The following is a 14,633-nucleotide window of genomic DNA, read 5'->3' as shown; positions in this document are numbered from 1 at the left end:
TTCAGAAGAGAGCCCAATGAGAATGAATTAAGGTGACTCCTCGTTCTCTGAATATAAGCACTTCCCCTCCACATGCCAGAAGGCCAGAGATGACTGCTGTTAGACAGACAGGCTTCTTGCTATTCCTGATAAAGCCTTGAAAGTGTACAGGATGGTCTTGTAAAAGCTTCTCTGTTGTGGAGAAGATTCTTTAACACCTGTCTGGTGGAAAAAATGGAAACCTCATTACATTGGACTCATGTCTTTGTGCATTTGGAAAGTAATTAAGAGACTAGCAACACTTTAGCTAGATTTCTCTATTGTTTTTACATAGAGTTTTTCTTTTGTCTTTATTGGGGTTTATATTCCAAAGTTAAGAGCATGCCAGCATTTTACATGCACTACAGTTCTCTGCAGCTGCTTAAGTTGAGACAGCTGCTACTTATTTAATCAGGTACTTAATAGAAAATAAAGAGCAAAAGCTTTCTAGAGAAAGTAAAAGTGTTTAAATACTTTAAGATTATATTGGAGATAAAGTTTAACAGCTTTTTGAAACTGTTTCTGTGAACAGCAAGACAGCTGTCTACAGAGTCAGTTTTAGATACATGTTTCTAGACAGAGCCGAGGCTAATTTAGAAGAAACAAGCCAAAAGGTTAATCAGGCCCGGCCCATATTCTGAGGTTAGCTTCTGCTTGAATTCATGGGCATTTTCAATATACACCTGATACCAACAAGCACTTGAAGGTGGTTATCCCTCCTCAGAGGAGGGCCATATGGTCCAGATCAAGAGCATGAAGCACAAAACCCAGCTCTGTAAGAACTACCAGACTAAAGAGATGTTAATTCAAGATAAATCCTTTCATTTTCCCAGCCAGGCTTAGAGCAGGTGATCTTCATTCAGAGTCTGATCTTCTGTATCATCTCTAAGCCCTAGCAGCCAGGGTTAGGATGCAAGTTTTCTTTACCTCACACCAAGATAACGATCAACTGAACTTGAACAGTTTCTGCAAGTTTAAGAGGAAATCCAACCCCCTCATACTGATGCATGAGTCTGATTCCAGCACCTAACACTACTCCAGCCACTTAACATTCCTGAGGTAGATGAAAGGCTACCAAGCTTTATTGCCTTTTTTTTTTTTTTTAAACATGGAGACTCAAGTGCAAGGCAGGGGCTTAGGCACCAGCTGCTGCTGCAGTAAACCAGTCCAGCACAGTATGGTAAATTCTTCCAGAAAAGATGGGTTCTTCCTGGATAAGACTGAGAGAGGAAAGATATCCATTATTAGGGATTTTGCCTAACACAGGGGTTTTATCTCATGTTGCTGACAATTGCCTTAAAACATGTTTTCACACAAATTTTTATTTAGCTTCCAAGTGACAGCACCACTGCCTGTATCATCACTTCTTTTTATATTCCCTCCACCCCCACAAGTGCCCTGAGCAAGCAGGCATCCTGTCCTGTATCTCTCAGCATCCCTCTGTCCCAGGGACTCACAGATGCTCTAAGTTAAAACCAGGCAGAAGCAGATTCTTTCCATCATCAGAAAGAAAGCCACTGTCAAGTCATGACGGGCTCTAACACCTGCATCAAAGCTAAGTCAGAATCCTCCCAAACCTGAGAAATTACACACGGGCTTCGTGGGAACTGTTTCACAGCAGGATTTCTACGTGTGATTTGTCAAGCAGCCACACAGGGTGACATCAGGCTTGGAGCTGCAGTGTTACACAGGGAGACCCACGTCCCCACAGACACACTGTTTTCACAGAGTAGCTCCTATCAACGGTCTACATCTAGCATCAGGCAGCCTTTCACAAAACTAAGGAAACCTGCTTTCTGTACAGTAATTTTATTTAAATCAGGTTAACTTTGTTTTTACACTAATATCTCAGTGCATCCTTTAAAAGAAAAGGAAGTCTTCATTAAAAAGTGTTTGTACATAAGACAACAAATCATAGAAATTAACACAGTAACATCAACAATCCCTAAAACATGCACAATTGTACATTGAGCCGGGGGGAGGCTGTACGGATACTAAGGAGGGGAAGAAGGGCTCTCTTCCACATCCACTTCCAGGTAAGAGGAAGTCTTTCTCTGCTTTACAGTGGCGTAACACAAAATAGAAACCAAGGCCAGTGACCACAGTACTGATCAGAACCACTGACACCTTCTGGATATCCAAGATCTGATTACCATCAGTAAAATTAGTCAAAACCATGCAAGCTTACAGGAAGACTTTTTACCTGGCACCTGCTGGAAAGCTCCAAGGTCAATGTACCATACACCAAGCAAAGCATGTGAAGGAGCAGCCATTTAACATCACTGTCCTGCCTGTGGCAAGCCCACGTTGCAGGGCTCAGGGAACCCATGGCACCAAGTGTCAGAGTTCAGTCACCAAATTGAGCCTCCCTTTCCCACAGCTGCACAACTTCCACCCACCCTTAGAAGTCACTTCCCTGTGCCAGAGCAGTGCAGCTTCCTCATTACACCACTTGATGCTTTTGTGAGATTTCAGGTGTTCCCATTTCTTCTCTTGGAAATAATCCTTTAAGGATATGAGATGGAAGCCCCACGTTCCTCGCCCCCCAGGCAACAACAGCTTCTCTTCCAGTCAGCCAGGACTCCCAGCCACCACACTGCCCCGCCTGCTTGTTGCACAGCCCCCATCCTGGGGCTGTCTGGGGCTCGTGGCCTGGTAATTCAGATATCCAGATGGGACAAAAATAGTGATCACAGCTTCCAACGCTAGGCAGAGCAGTCCCTATACTCTTGATAGCAGCACATTACCAGGGTACCTGATCCTACATTTGGTTATTAGCCTTGGAGATTTGGGTATATATATATATATTATTTTTTTTTTTGCACACAGGAATACCTGTTACTACATCCTCTGAAAGAGCTTTTCTGCTTCAGACCATAGAGAAAGTAACCATCCATTCAGCTCCAGCCTTCTGTTCCTTCTCTGTCTTCAGTTTTTAGCACAAACCTTCTGAGTAGAAGCACAAGCAGCTAATACCTGACACCTTAAGCCAGACTGATAGTCTGGCCTTGACTGGCCCCCCAACTTCACCTTAGCAAGTGAGAATGTTAATATTCATTTTAGTCCAACCTCAAAAGAACAAGAGAAATAATAGGTGACAAAGCATATGCATTATTGCAACCTTAACTATATGGAACACTCTCCTTTACTGGATTGATTTAGCCACAACTTAAAGGGGGAGGAAGAAATGTTGATGAAGAGGAGGCCGTTTCAAAGCTCCGAGGAGACCTAACACCCTCTCCTACCAACTGCAGAAAGACCACCAGGAAAAAGGGAGATTTCATACAGAAGCAGCACCTACATCTTACAGTGCATAAAGCCCAGCCCCAAAGCCATTTTCTTCCTACCAATATTGCACTTGCAACCGCGACATGCTGGAACACTGCAAGAGGCCAGATGTGCAGGGAGGGGCACCTGGATCTCCACCCTTTGTGGGAAATACACACATCCATCTCGTGTCTCTCCTGTTAGTTTGGCTCAGCCCACCCTGAACTACCCTCCAGTGCCATCCTTGTGGGTAGGATGCTAAACCGTAGTTCTCCACTTGCACACTCACGTGGAAGTGCAAAGCTGCAGGGGCACATGGGCAAGCATGCGTGTGCCCTCCTGAGCTGGCTGTACTGCCTACCCAGCTGAGAAGGCTGTAGATGGGACAGAAAAACAGAAAAAAATCCCTTCAAGTAATTTAAAACAGCCCATTCTTGAGGTTACAGCTGCACAGAAGCAGCGACCAGCTGGGCCTGTTTGGGGTGGTAAGGCAAAGAAGTCTGAAGTCCTGGAGGGATGAAGAATGAGAAGGTGTCAGTAGTGAAAGATTAAGAGTTATTCTGTAGGTCGCTTCTTCACACTCCTGTGATTCTCATCTCCAACTGACCAGCACCAACTGCTCCTGGTTACTTCTGCACACAGGTTGGCTATGCAAGCTTACCACAGGCAGCCGATACAATGATATAGATGATAACCTGGGGAAAGAAAACAGTAAAGTTCAGTAGAGAATCAAATTTCTGTCCTTCAGCCAACTGCTGACTTGGCCTGGCAATCAAAACAAGTTTGGAAAGCCCAGGTTATCAACACCCTGAAATAACTTGTCAGATGCCCTACAGAATTTTGCACCAAGACCTCCTCCTCCACATCCACGCAGCAACACAGGATGAGAAATGTCCTCCAGCAAAGGGTTCAGTGCTGACAAAGTACTTCACGTATCTAAGCTGAAGTTACACTTCAGCATCATTAGCACCATTTGCATTTATTGCAGGCTGGAGGTACACCGTCCCAAGTTAATTAACTAAATACCAACAGAAATAAGGCCTAAAAAGCCATGAGCTTAATGTCTTAGGTTCTTACAAGCTAGACAAAGTTGTCTAGAAAGCTTTTCCTGTTGCCTCGGAAAGAAAAGCTGCCTGGCACAATGCTCCTCTCTCCACACCTCCCATACAACCACCGTAACACTTGTTTTAGAGTGAAGACCACTCCAAGCATGCATGCATTCATGCAACAGCTACGTGCTGGTGGCATTTTCCAGTAGTTAAACCTGACTTAAGAGCTCTGTACTTACAATTGATACAATGATGATGATAATGGTGAGCTTGAGGTTCTTCATGCACATGGCTCTAGCAAGGTTCCTGCTGGTAGTTTTGAAAGTGACCGACTGCAAGAGAAAGTAAAGCAGCTGTTTCATTCCTGAACCTACTGTAAAGAAAGCTGCATCCCAAGCAGCTAGATGAAGATGCATTCACCCATACCATCCTACCTCCCTAACAACCCAGAGCACTACAGTTATCTCCTCCAGTCATTTAATTCCTGCAGTCACAATACTGCAAAGCCAAACAGGCATCAAGACAAAAATTCTCTCCCATGCTACTGTAGGGGTGACATCAAAAAACAAACAAACAAAAAAGCGTAACAGTAAGTCTGGAACCAGCTTGGATTTGTGCCCTCCCACACTTAGCTCGGGAGAATTAAGCACACAGAACATCACCAGGTCTGTAGGCTGTCCACAAGGACTAGTTTACCTTGGATTACATCTGGTTGGATTCTCATTCCACTTGAAAACTTTGGAGAACTGAAGTGCTCCAAAATGTTTAAGGACTTCATGACATTTCCTACACTCAACAGCCGATCTACTCAGGCTGGTCAACAAGCCCTATAATACTAGAGCTTTCCTCCAGTTTGCTTGTCCTGCTCCGAGTCTGCCCAATATCCCGCAATTCTCCTGTTCAAGACAGGCAGTGGTTGCTAGATGACCTTGAACACCCACCAGGCTGCGTTAGCGTAACGTTTTTCACATGCATGCAAGATGCCTGCACAGAGAAAGGCTGCAGAACCTGTGCTGAGCTGGCTCAGCAGCACACTCTGCTGGTTATTTTTAAGTTTTCCCCACAAAGCACCCCTCAGCGTTTTCAGATAAGGTGGCACCGAGCAGAACTGCATCCCTAAATGTAATTTTGATTTAAAGCTGATTTCCAGGCTCAGCCCCCACCTCAACTTTGGGAACACTTCTCTTCCCCAGCTGTGAAGTTTCTAGGTGTTTCTAGGATTGCTGGATACCGATGCTTCCTGTCACTATCTGAGAAAGTGGTGAGGTTTAAACACCCAGTGCTGGAGGACAGTATTCCCAACTGGGTAACCACAAGCTTCTCTAGTGTCTCTCTCTTAAAGCATTACTCTTTTTTTGCCAGCTCTGAGACGTTTGCATCTCCTCAGGCCCCATACAGGACCCACTGGACTCTCCTGGACCCTGCAGAGGAAGATGCTGAGTCAGGTCTAGGGATTCCTAGGGAAAAGGCAGAAAAGTTCCCAGAGCCCAGGCCATTTTACTGGGTAGCATATGCTTTGTAATTGCATTAAATTTGCCTCCTCAGTCATTTCTCACTTACTTTACTCCTTCATTCTGTTAAGGAGCTGGAAGGCTGGTATGCAGTGGGTAGAACAGCTGTAAGAAGGGTGGAAATGAGACAGGACTCGTTTCTGACACAGGGAGCCTTTGCATCTTGATGCTTCAGTGTTTGTTTAAAAGCAGCTCTAGTTGCTGCTCTTTGATGAGCACAACAGGTGCAGGGCCCCAATTTCCCCATTTCTAAAGCTCTTCCCCAGCCTCACCGAATCCACGAGGTTCTCGGTTTTATCAATCAGCAACTCCAGCTTCTCTCCTCTTTGTGCCACGAGGTCTGAAGAAAGAAAGAAAAATTGGTAGGTAGAAGCTTTTTGCACTGTGATTGTAATACCCAAAGCTCAAGTGCAAGCCAGGAGCTCTTGGCAGTGGTGTCTGAGACAAGAAGTGGTCCTCAACACTTCCAGATTGCCAGGCAATGGTACTTAAGGAACAGTCTCACATGCTTTGGGACTAAGCCCACTCAATTTGGGTCAGTCCCAGATCTACTCCTCTATTTTAAGTGGTCAGAGTTGTCCAAATCCAGTCCAAAGTCTTAATGGGACAAAATGCTGAGAACATTTTCCTCACAGCAGCTGCAGGAAGGCCACAGTGACAAAGAGACCAAGTCCAGAGCACGCTGCACCCCATTGCGAGCTCTGCAGTGCCATCAAGCAGTGCTCCTTGCCCCCGTGAGCCCCCCTGTACCAAATCCAACACAGTTCACAGCTCACAAACTCCGAGCTTCCCCAGTTTATTCTGTCAGGAGAGGACAGCCCACCACCAGCTCTGCTCGCAGCAACTCTCCCTGCAGGGGAGGCACAAGAAGCAGCCGGGTACCTATGTTTCGAACCATGATTCCTTTCAGTTCATCAACTTGGGCTTGCGTCTCCGCCACCTGGTCAGTGCCCTTGCTCTCCGAGTGGTATTTCTGTAAAAAATGAATAGTCGGTGACAGCAAGCATCGCACACACAGCACTTCAAACAAAAAGGGAAGGCAGCAGACGAGTGCCTGCAACTTCCAGAGTGCCCAAAAAGTAACAGCCTCTTCTGAAGGTTTAATCAGTTTGCAGCGAGGAAAATTAGGACACTGTTCCCACTCCCACACACCATTTTGTTGCCTTTGTAATACTTCAGAACTTGTCACGATCTTCTATAATTCTCTGTGAAACATATCAGGAGAGCCCTGCAACTTCACACGCGAGGCAGAACGCGTCTCTCTGTAGGTGAGCACCAAGCAGGAGCTCTGACAAAGAAGAAGAGGGGGCCTGTGAACTGCAAACACCACACAGTGTTTGGGATGGCCGGTATGAGCTGCCCTCCAAAGATGTAAGCAGGTCACCAGTGAACCTTTGGTGGGTTCTTTGGTGGGTTGCTAGGGGGAAGAAGCACCAGCCAACATCCCCAGCGTAAAAGGAGTCTCACGATGTTTGCAGAAGCAGAGGAGGGGAGTTGAGGTGAAGTCAGTATCAGATAACTACGTTCTGCTATTCCTGGATTGACTTTAAGTCTGCTGTCCTCACAGATCCTCTGCAGTCAAGTAACACTGGCTACAGCTCCACTGCCCTGCTCCCTAAGTCTCCTTCACCCAGGGGAACAGGTCTCTCTCAAAAAATTCACGGATAAACCTTCAGCTTGCTCTACACTTGCAGCCACTGCACTCATATCTGAAGGCCTTCACAAAGCACCTCTTAATAAGAGACCGCTCTTGCTGACAGCAGAGACCAGGACATCACATCTGCTGTACTACATGACAACCCGTGTGGCCTCTTAACCCCCAGTTTTCTCCCCCCTAAGCACTCAATTTGCATCCATTTCTGACCACATGGGAAGAAGCAACAGTTTCTAACGGTGTCCATATGCTCATGCCATAATCAACAGCGATAGCACTTGAGTAGTAGTGTGATCTCTGAACTGCCACATGGTCTCTTCCTCCACACTCAGCATCCTCAAGTTACTTCTGTAACCACCTCGATACAGCCCTGCTCCTGCACTATGAGGCCTTTGATCGTTAGGGGCTCTAATCTTAGCGAGTTTTAGAGCCACCTGAGGGAACAGCTCTCTGTTACTGCTTAACCTTTATCAGTCGATGCCTGGAATTCATCAATATGCAAAACCTGAGGAAAGCAGCTCTACTCCGTGCTTTAGAGAGATGGAAAAGCTGGGATTTTTAGAGGAGTAATACCACCATGGCTCTTCTGATAAGGCAATTCATTAGGCTTACTGCAGCCCAGAATCACATTTCGACAAGTCATCACTTCGAGGAGTTTCAGTTTCAGACTCCACACAGCAAGGCTTGGTGGAAAGGGAAAAACGAACTTCCTATCTGTGATAGGACTGAACCTAATTTGTTATGCACAACTCCTTGGGCTCTTCTGAAGCCACACTGGCTTTGTTATTCACTGCTTTCTGTCTGCTGCGTAAGCCAAAGAATAGTTTCTGCAATAAACTACGTGCACTTCTACATGCTCTGAATCACCTCTGCTCGTCATTGAAGGTACCAACACAAACGACTCTTTTCACAGGCTCCAGTACAAGCTTCAGGTAGTAACAGTGTGAGCACAAATCCTTCCTTCAGGGTCCCCCACGTCAAAAAAACAGCTACACTCTGCATCCCAAAATGCAACTATTCCTGCTGGAGGGCGTTATTAAGTTTGGTTTTTGCACTTACTCAGGCTATGCTCCCAGACCAGCAGCAAAGCACTTTTCCTTTTGCACCTGGAATATCATGAAATTTGGCATTTTTAGCAAATCAACAGGAAAAAAAAACAAACAAGCTTTGAGGGCAGCAGCAGCAACACTAACATGCTCACCAGTCACAGCAAAGCAAACGAGGAGCCTCCTACACCTTGTGTACAGTGCCAGCTGTAGCTGCCCCAGATACAGCCTGAGTACTGGCTCTGAAAGCCAATATTCCAAGGACATCCTCCTTTTAATTTCAGACAGGTCTCAAAAAAATAGCATTGCTCAACTTATGAAATTGTCTGTAGTCAATTACGAACTCTTAGAAGTGTGACTTGAACTTTAAACAAGATTAAAAACACTTTTCTTGCAGGCCATGTAGCCTGAGGCTTTGTGCACTAATAACATTATTGATCATGAGTCACAGGGCAGTTATTTATTCCGTCTCTATTCCTATCTGACTTCATTCCTCTAATTTGACATTACATCGAGCAACCACGACCAAGCCTGTACATTTCCACAGGACTCTTTTCTTTGCAGGTGCTTGAACTTTACCACTGCAAACCAAACACCAGGGATAAGCAGGAACCACAACATTGCCACTACCAGAAACCTTGTATTTTAAGAGCATCCTTTCTCTTTCCTAGAGCAACTGCTTTCTGCGTTTCCAACACAAAAAAAAACACTGAAGAAGGGCAGGATGTTGTCTGCAGACTCAGGTTACCCATAAAGTCAGTGCTGTCTTTGAAATGCAGCTCATCTCATTCTACAGAAGCTGAAGGAAAATGCAAACACTGTGCTGTGCACTTAAATACTTCAGAAGCTATACCCATACACTGCTGTGAATAAAACACAAATCAATACTGGTATTTGAAACCTCATCTGGCAGCTGTGGGCTTTGCCACACCTCAAATCAGCAGCGAGCAAAGCACTTCTCTGAAAGTGGGAATGTAGCTCCAGGGCTGTACCAGGATCTTGTGGCGAGTGAAATAAGCACGCAATTCCTCTGCGCTCCCAGCTGGAGAGGGACTCCAGACCAGATCAACCTGTCCCTTCAGGATTCCAAAATCAGGCACAGGGCAGCTAGAAAGACGTTTAGATGTAGAGCTTAGGGATATGGTTTAGTGGGGACTGCTAGCGTTAGGTCAGAGGTTGGACTCGATGATCTTGAGGTCTCTTCCAACCTAGAAATTCTGTGATTCTGTGTAATAAACTCTTCTGAAACCTGACAACTTCTTAAGAACTGGGCAAGAAGATGCACTATGCTGCTGGCAGCTCCCTTTCAGACAGCGGCTTTCCTCACTGCATCTGTGCTGCAGCGATGCCCTGAGATTTCAAATCTGAGATTTCAAATGTTATCTTTAAGATCTAAAGTGCACCTATACGGTGCAAACAGTGAATGCATCACTAAAAAAAAAAAAAAAATGGGATTAAGGATAATAATCACTGAAGCAGTAAAGCAACCCAGCTGTAGGGAGAGCACAGGGAAAACAGCCAATTCCCCTGGCTTTACAGTCTCAACGTGGCACTTCGGTTACAAGTGAACAAATACAGGAAGACCTTCTGGGGAGAAGTTTAACTTGTCAGAGCAATATCCCCTGTAGCAACAGATCTCACCAGCTGCGCAGCTAAGACACTTGAGAACTCGCTGTTCATTGCATAGGGAAGGGCTGTCTGTGCTCTTGAGCCATACGTGGTCTGAAATCTCTTCTTGATTTCATTCAGGAAGTTGAAGGCTCTGGAACGTTCAAAGTCCTAAAAGGGAAAGAGCAAACCACAGCCAGTCAGTTAGATAATGAAGGGTACGGGGCATGAAGCCAAAGACACCACAGTTATCAGTTCCTAGCAGGCACACCATGCACGACACTGCAGGATCTGACTGGTTATCCCGGGGTTTTAATAGCAGCCAAATCCCAGGCACCTTCCTGGACATCAGCTGGAAGCAGACATTACTTAAATATACGTAGTTCCCATTCTGTGCCTGGTATCTTTTTCTAATGAGGGAGAAGTTTTTGCTTTAGCATTTCTAGAACTGGAGTACAATGACCATTAAAAACCAATCTCTGCATCTAGATTCTACGCACTGGGGCTGCTGAGAGAGAAACCAAGAAAAACAAGAACTTAACTTCAGGCTAACTATTCAGTGCATTTGAGTTTAAGGCTAAGCCATCAGAGCTGCGTTTTCATTCCTATCAGTTAAAAGCTCCAGTGGAAAAAAGGCATCTCAAATTAGCACCCATTATTGATTTTTCTTTGACAGAAAAAGCTAAATCTCGTGAAAAGCCTGTATATGCAATAGCTGCACCCAAAATACTTACATCATCCGTGATGCAGAGGTATATGATCCTGTCTTGGCAGATGTAGTGAAACAGATAACTGCAAAGAGGAAAAAAAAACCAAACAAGTCATCTGAAGCTGCCACAAGACTAATCTTCTGGAAGATGCCAGTGTCTGCAGGACCTTCAAGGGCTGTAAAAGGGCAAATTCCAGCTACAGTACAGGAAAAGGCACAGATGCCAACATACCCCAGCCACCTTTGTTCAGATCCTAAGCATCTCCATTCCTATAGGCTCCACTGAGAGACCACTTACACATTAAGGGATCCCTGACATCGTGCACTTGTCAGCATCCTGTGCTTTGCAGTAACTGTGGGACATTCAGCTGCTGAACAAGTTCTCTTCCATGTTCTTCCAGCTACTTGTGAAAAACAAAACCTCGATGGGATACCCAGCGGTAAGATTCCTGTCTAACCCTCGTCAGGGTATCCAAGCATCCACGCATAGTTAGCTTGAGAGATGAGTTGATTGGGGTGACAGGCCAGTTAATACTTTAACGAACCTCATTACTAGAGTGCCTTGCTGCTTTAGCTGTGTTTGTATGACCACCTTGCACTGCCTCAAGTTTTTATTGCAAAGACTACGAAACAAAAGCAGCCACAGAAGAAAAAGAATTTGACAGAGCAGTGATCAGGGCAAACTGGCTTGAAGCACGTGGCTGCGTTAATGCCTTGGGAGGTGTGGTGCAACCAGACGTTAGGTAAATGCAAAACAAACAACCCATGGTTGAAAGCAGGATCTTCTTCTCCAAGTAAAACCAGGCTGTTGTTTCGAGGCACATGACAAGAAGAAAAAACAAGCAAAGTTCATACACAACAAAATGCAAACCAGAACTGCTCAGAGCAGCTCACTGGCTGCCAACTCACTGGCTTTAGCTGTTGTTTTCCTGACACTGTCCCTTCACCACCCACTGCAGAACCCTTTCACAAAGCCTCTACAATACAGGGGAGTTAATGCTGCAAAAAACTGCTGCAGAGCAGTTGCATTGTACAGCTTTAAGGATGCAGCTCTGTAGCTTTAAAACTCAGGGTTTATATTATATGAATAACTGGACACTGAAATAAGCCCCAGGAGCATGCTGTAGGAATAGTTTGCTGTCCTTAAGCTGACTTATCTTAAAAAAAAAAATAAATAAATAAATTCCTCCATACCTACAGGTATTGCCCCTCTGTTCTGAAGGGAGAGGTAAAGCTCACCTGGCACTGCCTTACGGACTCCCCAGTGACTTGTAGAAGAATCTTAACAGCAGAGACAGAACACCACCCAGAACTCCTGATGCTAAAAGGCTGATTTTCCTTGGAGATTACATGAAAGACCCAGAAGTTCTTCTAAAAACCAACAACCAATGGCAACAACCCTCATTAAATGGAATATAACCTGATTTTTTTCCTGTTGCAAAAGAAGAAGATCCTCCTGTTGCAAAACAATCACCCAGGACAGGCAATGGTACAATTCTCTAGCCTATTGGCTGGGGCCCTGACAAGGCAGATCTCTGAAATCCTGCAGACAGGAAGAACAACAACTCCTTGAGCACACTCAGCTTCATTAAAGCTGTAATGATCTGTCCAGGTATTGTGATCAGGCAAAGAAAAAAAGAAAGAGTGCCTATTCTGCACCTCTACAAACCAAAATCCTTGCTTTTTGACAATAGGAAGAAAGCGCCAGCTCCAAAGCATGCACGTGGAAGATATTAGTGAATGCTGTGCCCAAAGACATGGCTAGGCACTCTTCCTTCCCCTCTGCCAGCGGGGAGGCAGGGTTGGCAGGTTCTGACCTAGGAGGGCGTTCTTCCAGAGCACAGGAAAAGTGAAGCTGTAGAAGACCTGTCAGAAGAGACTGAACGTCAGCAGAGGAGACACTGATGCTAAGCTCAGCACCCAGAGCTGCAGACGGGCCCCAGCTGATTTTTTTAACAGCACAATGCAAAGCAGAACAACCACACTGCGAGCTGCTCTGATCTTCTGCAACTTTTGTTGGAGCCTCATTAAGGAAACCTTCAGAAGTGAGCACAAAGATTATACACTTCACAGCACGCTTTGCAAGTGTAGATGCATCAGTTAACTGCCTCTCAGTGCTGCCAGCACAGAGAATCAACCTCTACACCACAATTCCAGCTTTCAGCTCTAAGAACACACCGTGGCACTCCTAAAGCTCAGTTTTGTAGTTGGGTGAGCAGCGCTCAAGACGAAGGTAACACAAAAGGAAATGACCATTCCCTGAAAATTACAGTAGAAAATGATTCAGCATCCAAAGTACTTTAGACCACAGAACGGGCAGCCTCCTCAGAAAGCTCCTCCACGGGGACTCTTAGTGGTCCCAAGGCAGAGAAAGGCGAAGGAAGATTGCCCAAATTCTTATCTTTTGAATCCTCAGGCAGCCAAAACAGCTTTAAGAGAACAGCTTGGACAATACTGAGAATCCAACCACAATGCTAACTCAAAAGACAGCTGACATAGCATCCAGTGCTGCTGGATCTGTTTTCTCCGCCCTTTTCTTTAGTGTGCCCATCAGCACATTAACTTATTTACTTCTCACGTGCAATAAATCAGCTGAGTGCCAGAAGGGTTTGAATCTAACATGTTCCATCAACACCAGCCCGAGTTAAACGCCTGTCCCAGACACTGGACTCGTGGTAGCTCAGGTTGCCTTTCAGAGAAACAACCTGGGGGACTTACCTTAAAGCAACCAGGATGCACAACTGCTCTGAGATGAGCGATGGTTTTGCCTAAAGCACTGGAAAAGCCAGCAGACACAACAAGCCAAACACACACGCACAGCTGAGCACCCTCCCGTTCACTGTGGAAGCTGTGTAAGGACAGGAAACTTCATTTCACACCAGCTGCTCTGGTACTCATTTCTTAAGCTAAGCTCAAATCCTGGTTACTCTGCAAACCCAGAGGAAAGACTAACGTAACGCATCCAGACACATTGCTGAGAACTCAGTTTCACTGCCTCCATGTATTGCTATCCTCCCGCACATCAGCCAGGTTCTCCAACACCCAGAAGAGAAGCACGACTCACTTCCCGTGCGAATAGGTCAGCTTGTTGTTTTCCGAAGGTATCTTTGCCAGGATCTGCTCTGTCACCTCCAGGAAGTTTCCTCCGCACCAGGCATGCTTGGCAAGGATGGTTGTGCCCCTCGCCACAACAGCGAACAGGATAGCCATGACTTCACGCTATCTGGAAATAAAAACAGGAGAATTTGGCTTGTTATTTGGCAGACAACACACTGCAACCTTCACAACATCCTCCCAGCCCTCAGCATGACGGGAGGGAGCGTGGTCAGTGCTCCAACGGGATATTGTTAGCAGAAAACCTCTCTCATTCCCCCTTTTACGTTCTGTTCACAACACCACCAATGCTACCACGACCTCTAGAAGAGCGTTTATGAAACCACATCAGACCACAGCTGTGACTGATGCCCGATTCAGTACCTCCGTCAGCCTCTTTTCTGCTTCGGAAAGACTTTTGACCTTACCAAAATAAAGCAACAGATCAATGCAATCTCATTTTTCACTTTGCACTTGACTCTGCCGGCCTTGCACTGCGCCGTCTCTCTGTTCTGGGATGTCTGCACGCCTACTGCAGGGCAACACAAAAGCTTGGAGACTTCTCCAGAAGTAAGTACAACAGGTTCAGCTTCAGGATCCAAAGACCACGGGTAGAAAAAGCAACCACAAGCAAGACCATGAAGTTAAGAGACAACCAAGCAGTGCACCAGGGCTCAC

General features: G+C 45.7%; 1 protein-coding gene across 1 annotated transcript; it reads right to left on the bottom strand.

Annotated features, from left to right (window-relative positions):
- Nucleotides 1-343: 343 nt before the first annotated feature.
- VAMP7 (vesicle associated membrane protein 7) lies at nt 344-14,085 on the bottom strand. Its single transcript, XM_082770610.1, has 7 exons — nt 13,927-14,085; nt 10,888-10,945; nt 10,187-10,324; nt 6,728-6,818; nt 6,118-6,185; nt 4,574-4,666; nt 344-3,980 (listed from the first exon to the last, which is right to left on the bottom strand). The coding sequence occupies exons 1-7, from the start codon at nt 14,070-14,072 to the stop codon at nt 3,933-3,935; spliced, it is 642 nt and encodes a 213-aa protein (XP_082626736.1). The 5' UTR covers nt 14,073-14,085; the 3' UTR covers nt 344-3,932.
- Nucleotides 14,086-14,633: the final 548 nt, after the last annotated feature.

This window comes from Aythya marila (assembly GCF_965140915.1).
Source record: "Aythya marila genome assembly, chromosome: 13".
Lineage (NCBI taxonomy): Eukaryota > Metazoa > Chordata > Aves > Anseriformes > Anatidae > Aythya > Aythya marila.
The sequence above is the reverse complement of the archived record's forward strand: the minus strand, read 5'-3'. Positions and strand labels throughout refer to the sequence as shown.

What these genes read in the sequence shown, in the direction of transcription:
- VAMP7 (XM_082770610.1), bottom strand. Translation starts at nt 14,072, where the DNA reads ATGGCTATCCTGTTCGCTGTTGTGGCGAGGGGCACAACCATCCTTGCC. An exon ending in CCGAGAACCTCGTGGATTCG is followed by an intron (nt 4,667 to 6,117) that starts GTGAGGCTGGGG and finishes TTTCTCTTGCAG; the next exon opens with TCGGTCACTTTCAAAACTAC. An exon ending in TCATCATCATTGTATCAATT is followed by an intron (nt 3,981 to 4,573) that starts GTAAGTACAGAG and finishes TTCTTTCCCCAG; the next exon opens with GTTATCATCTATATCATTGT.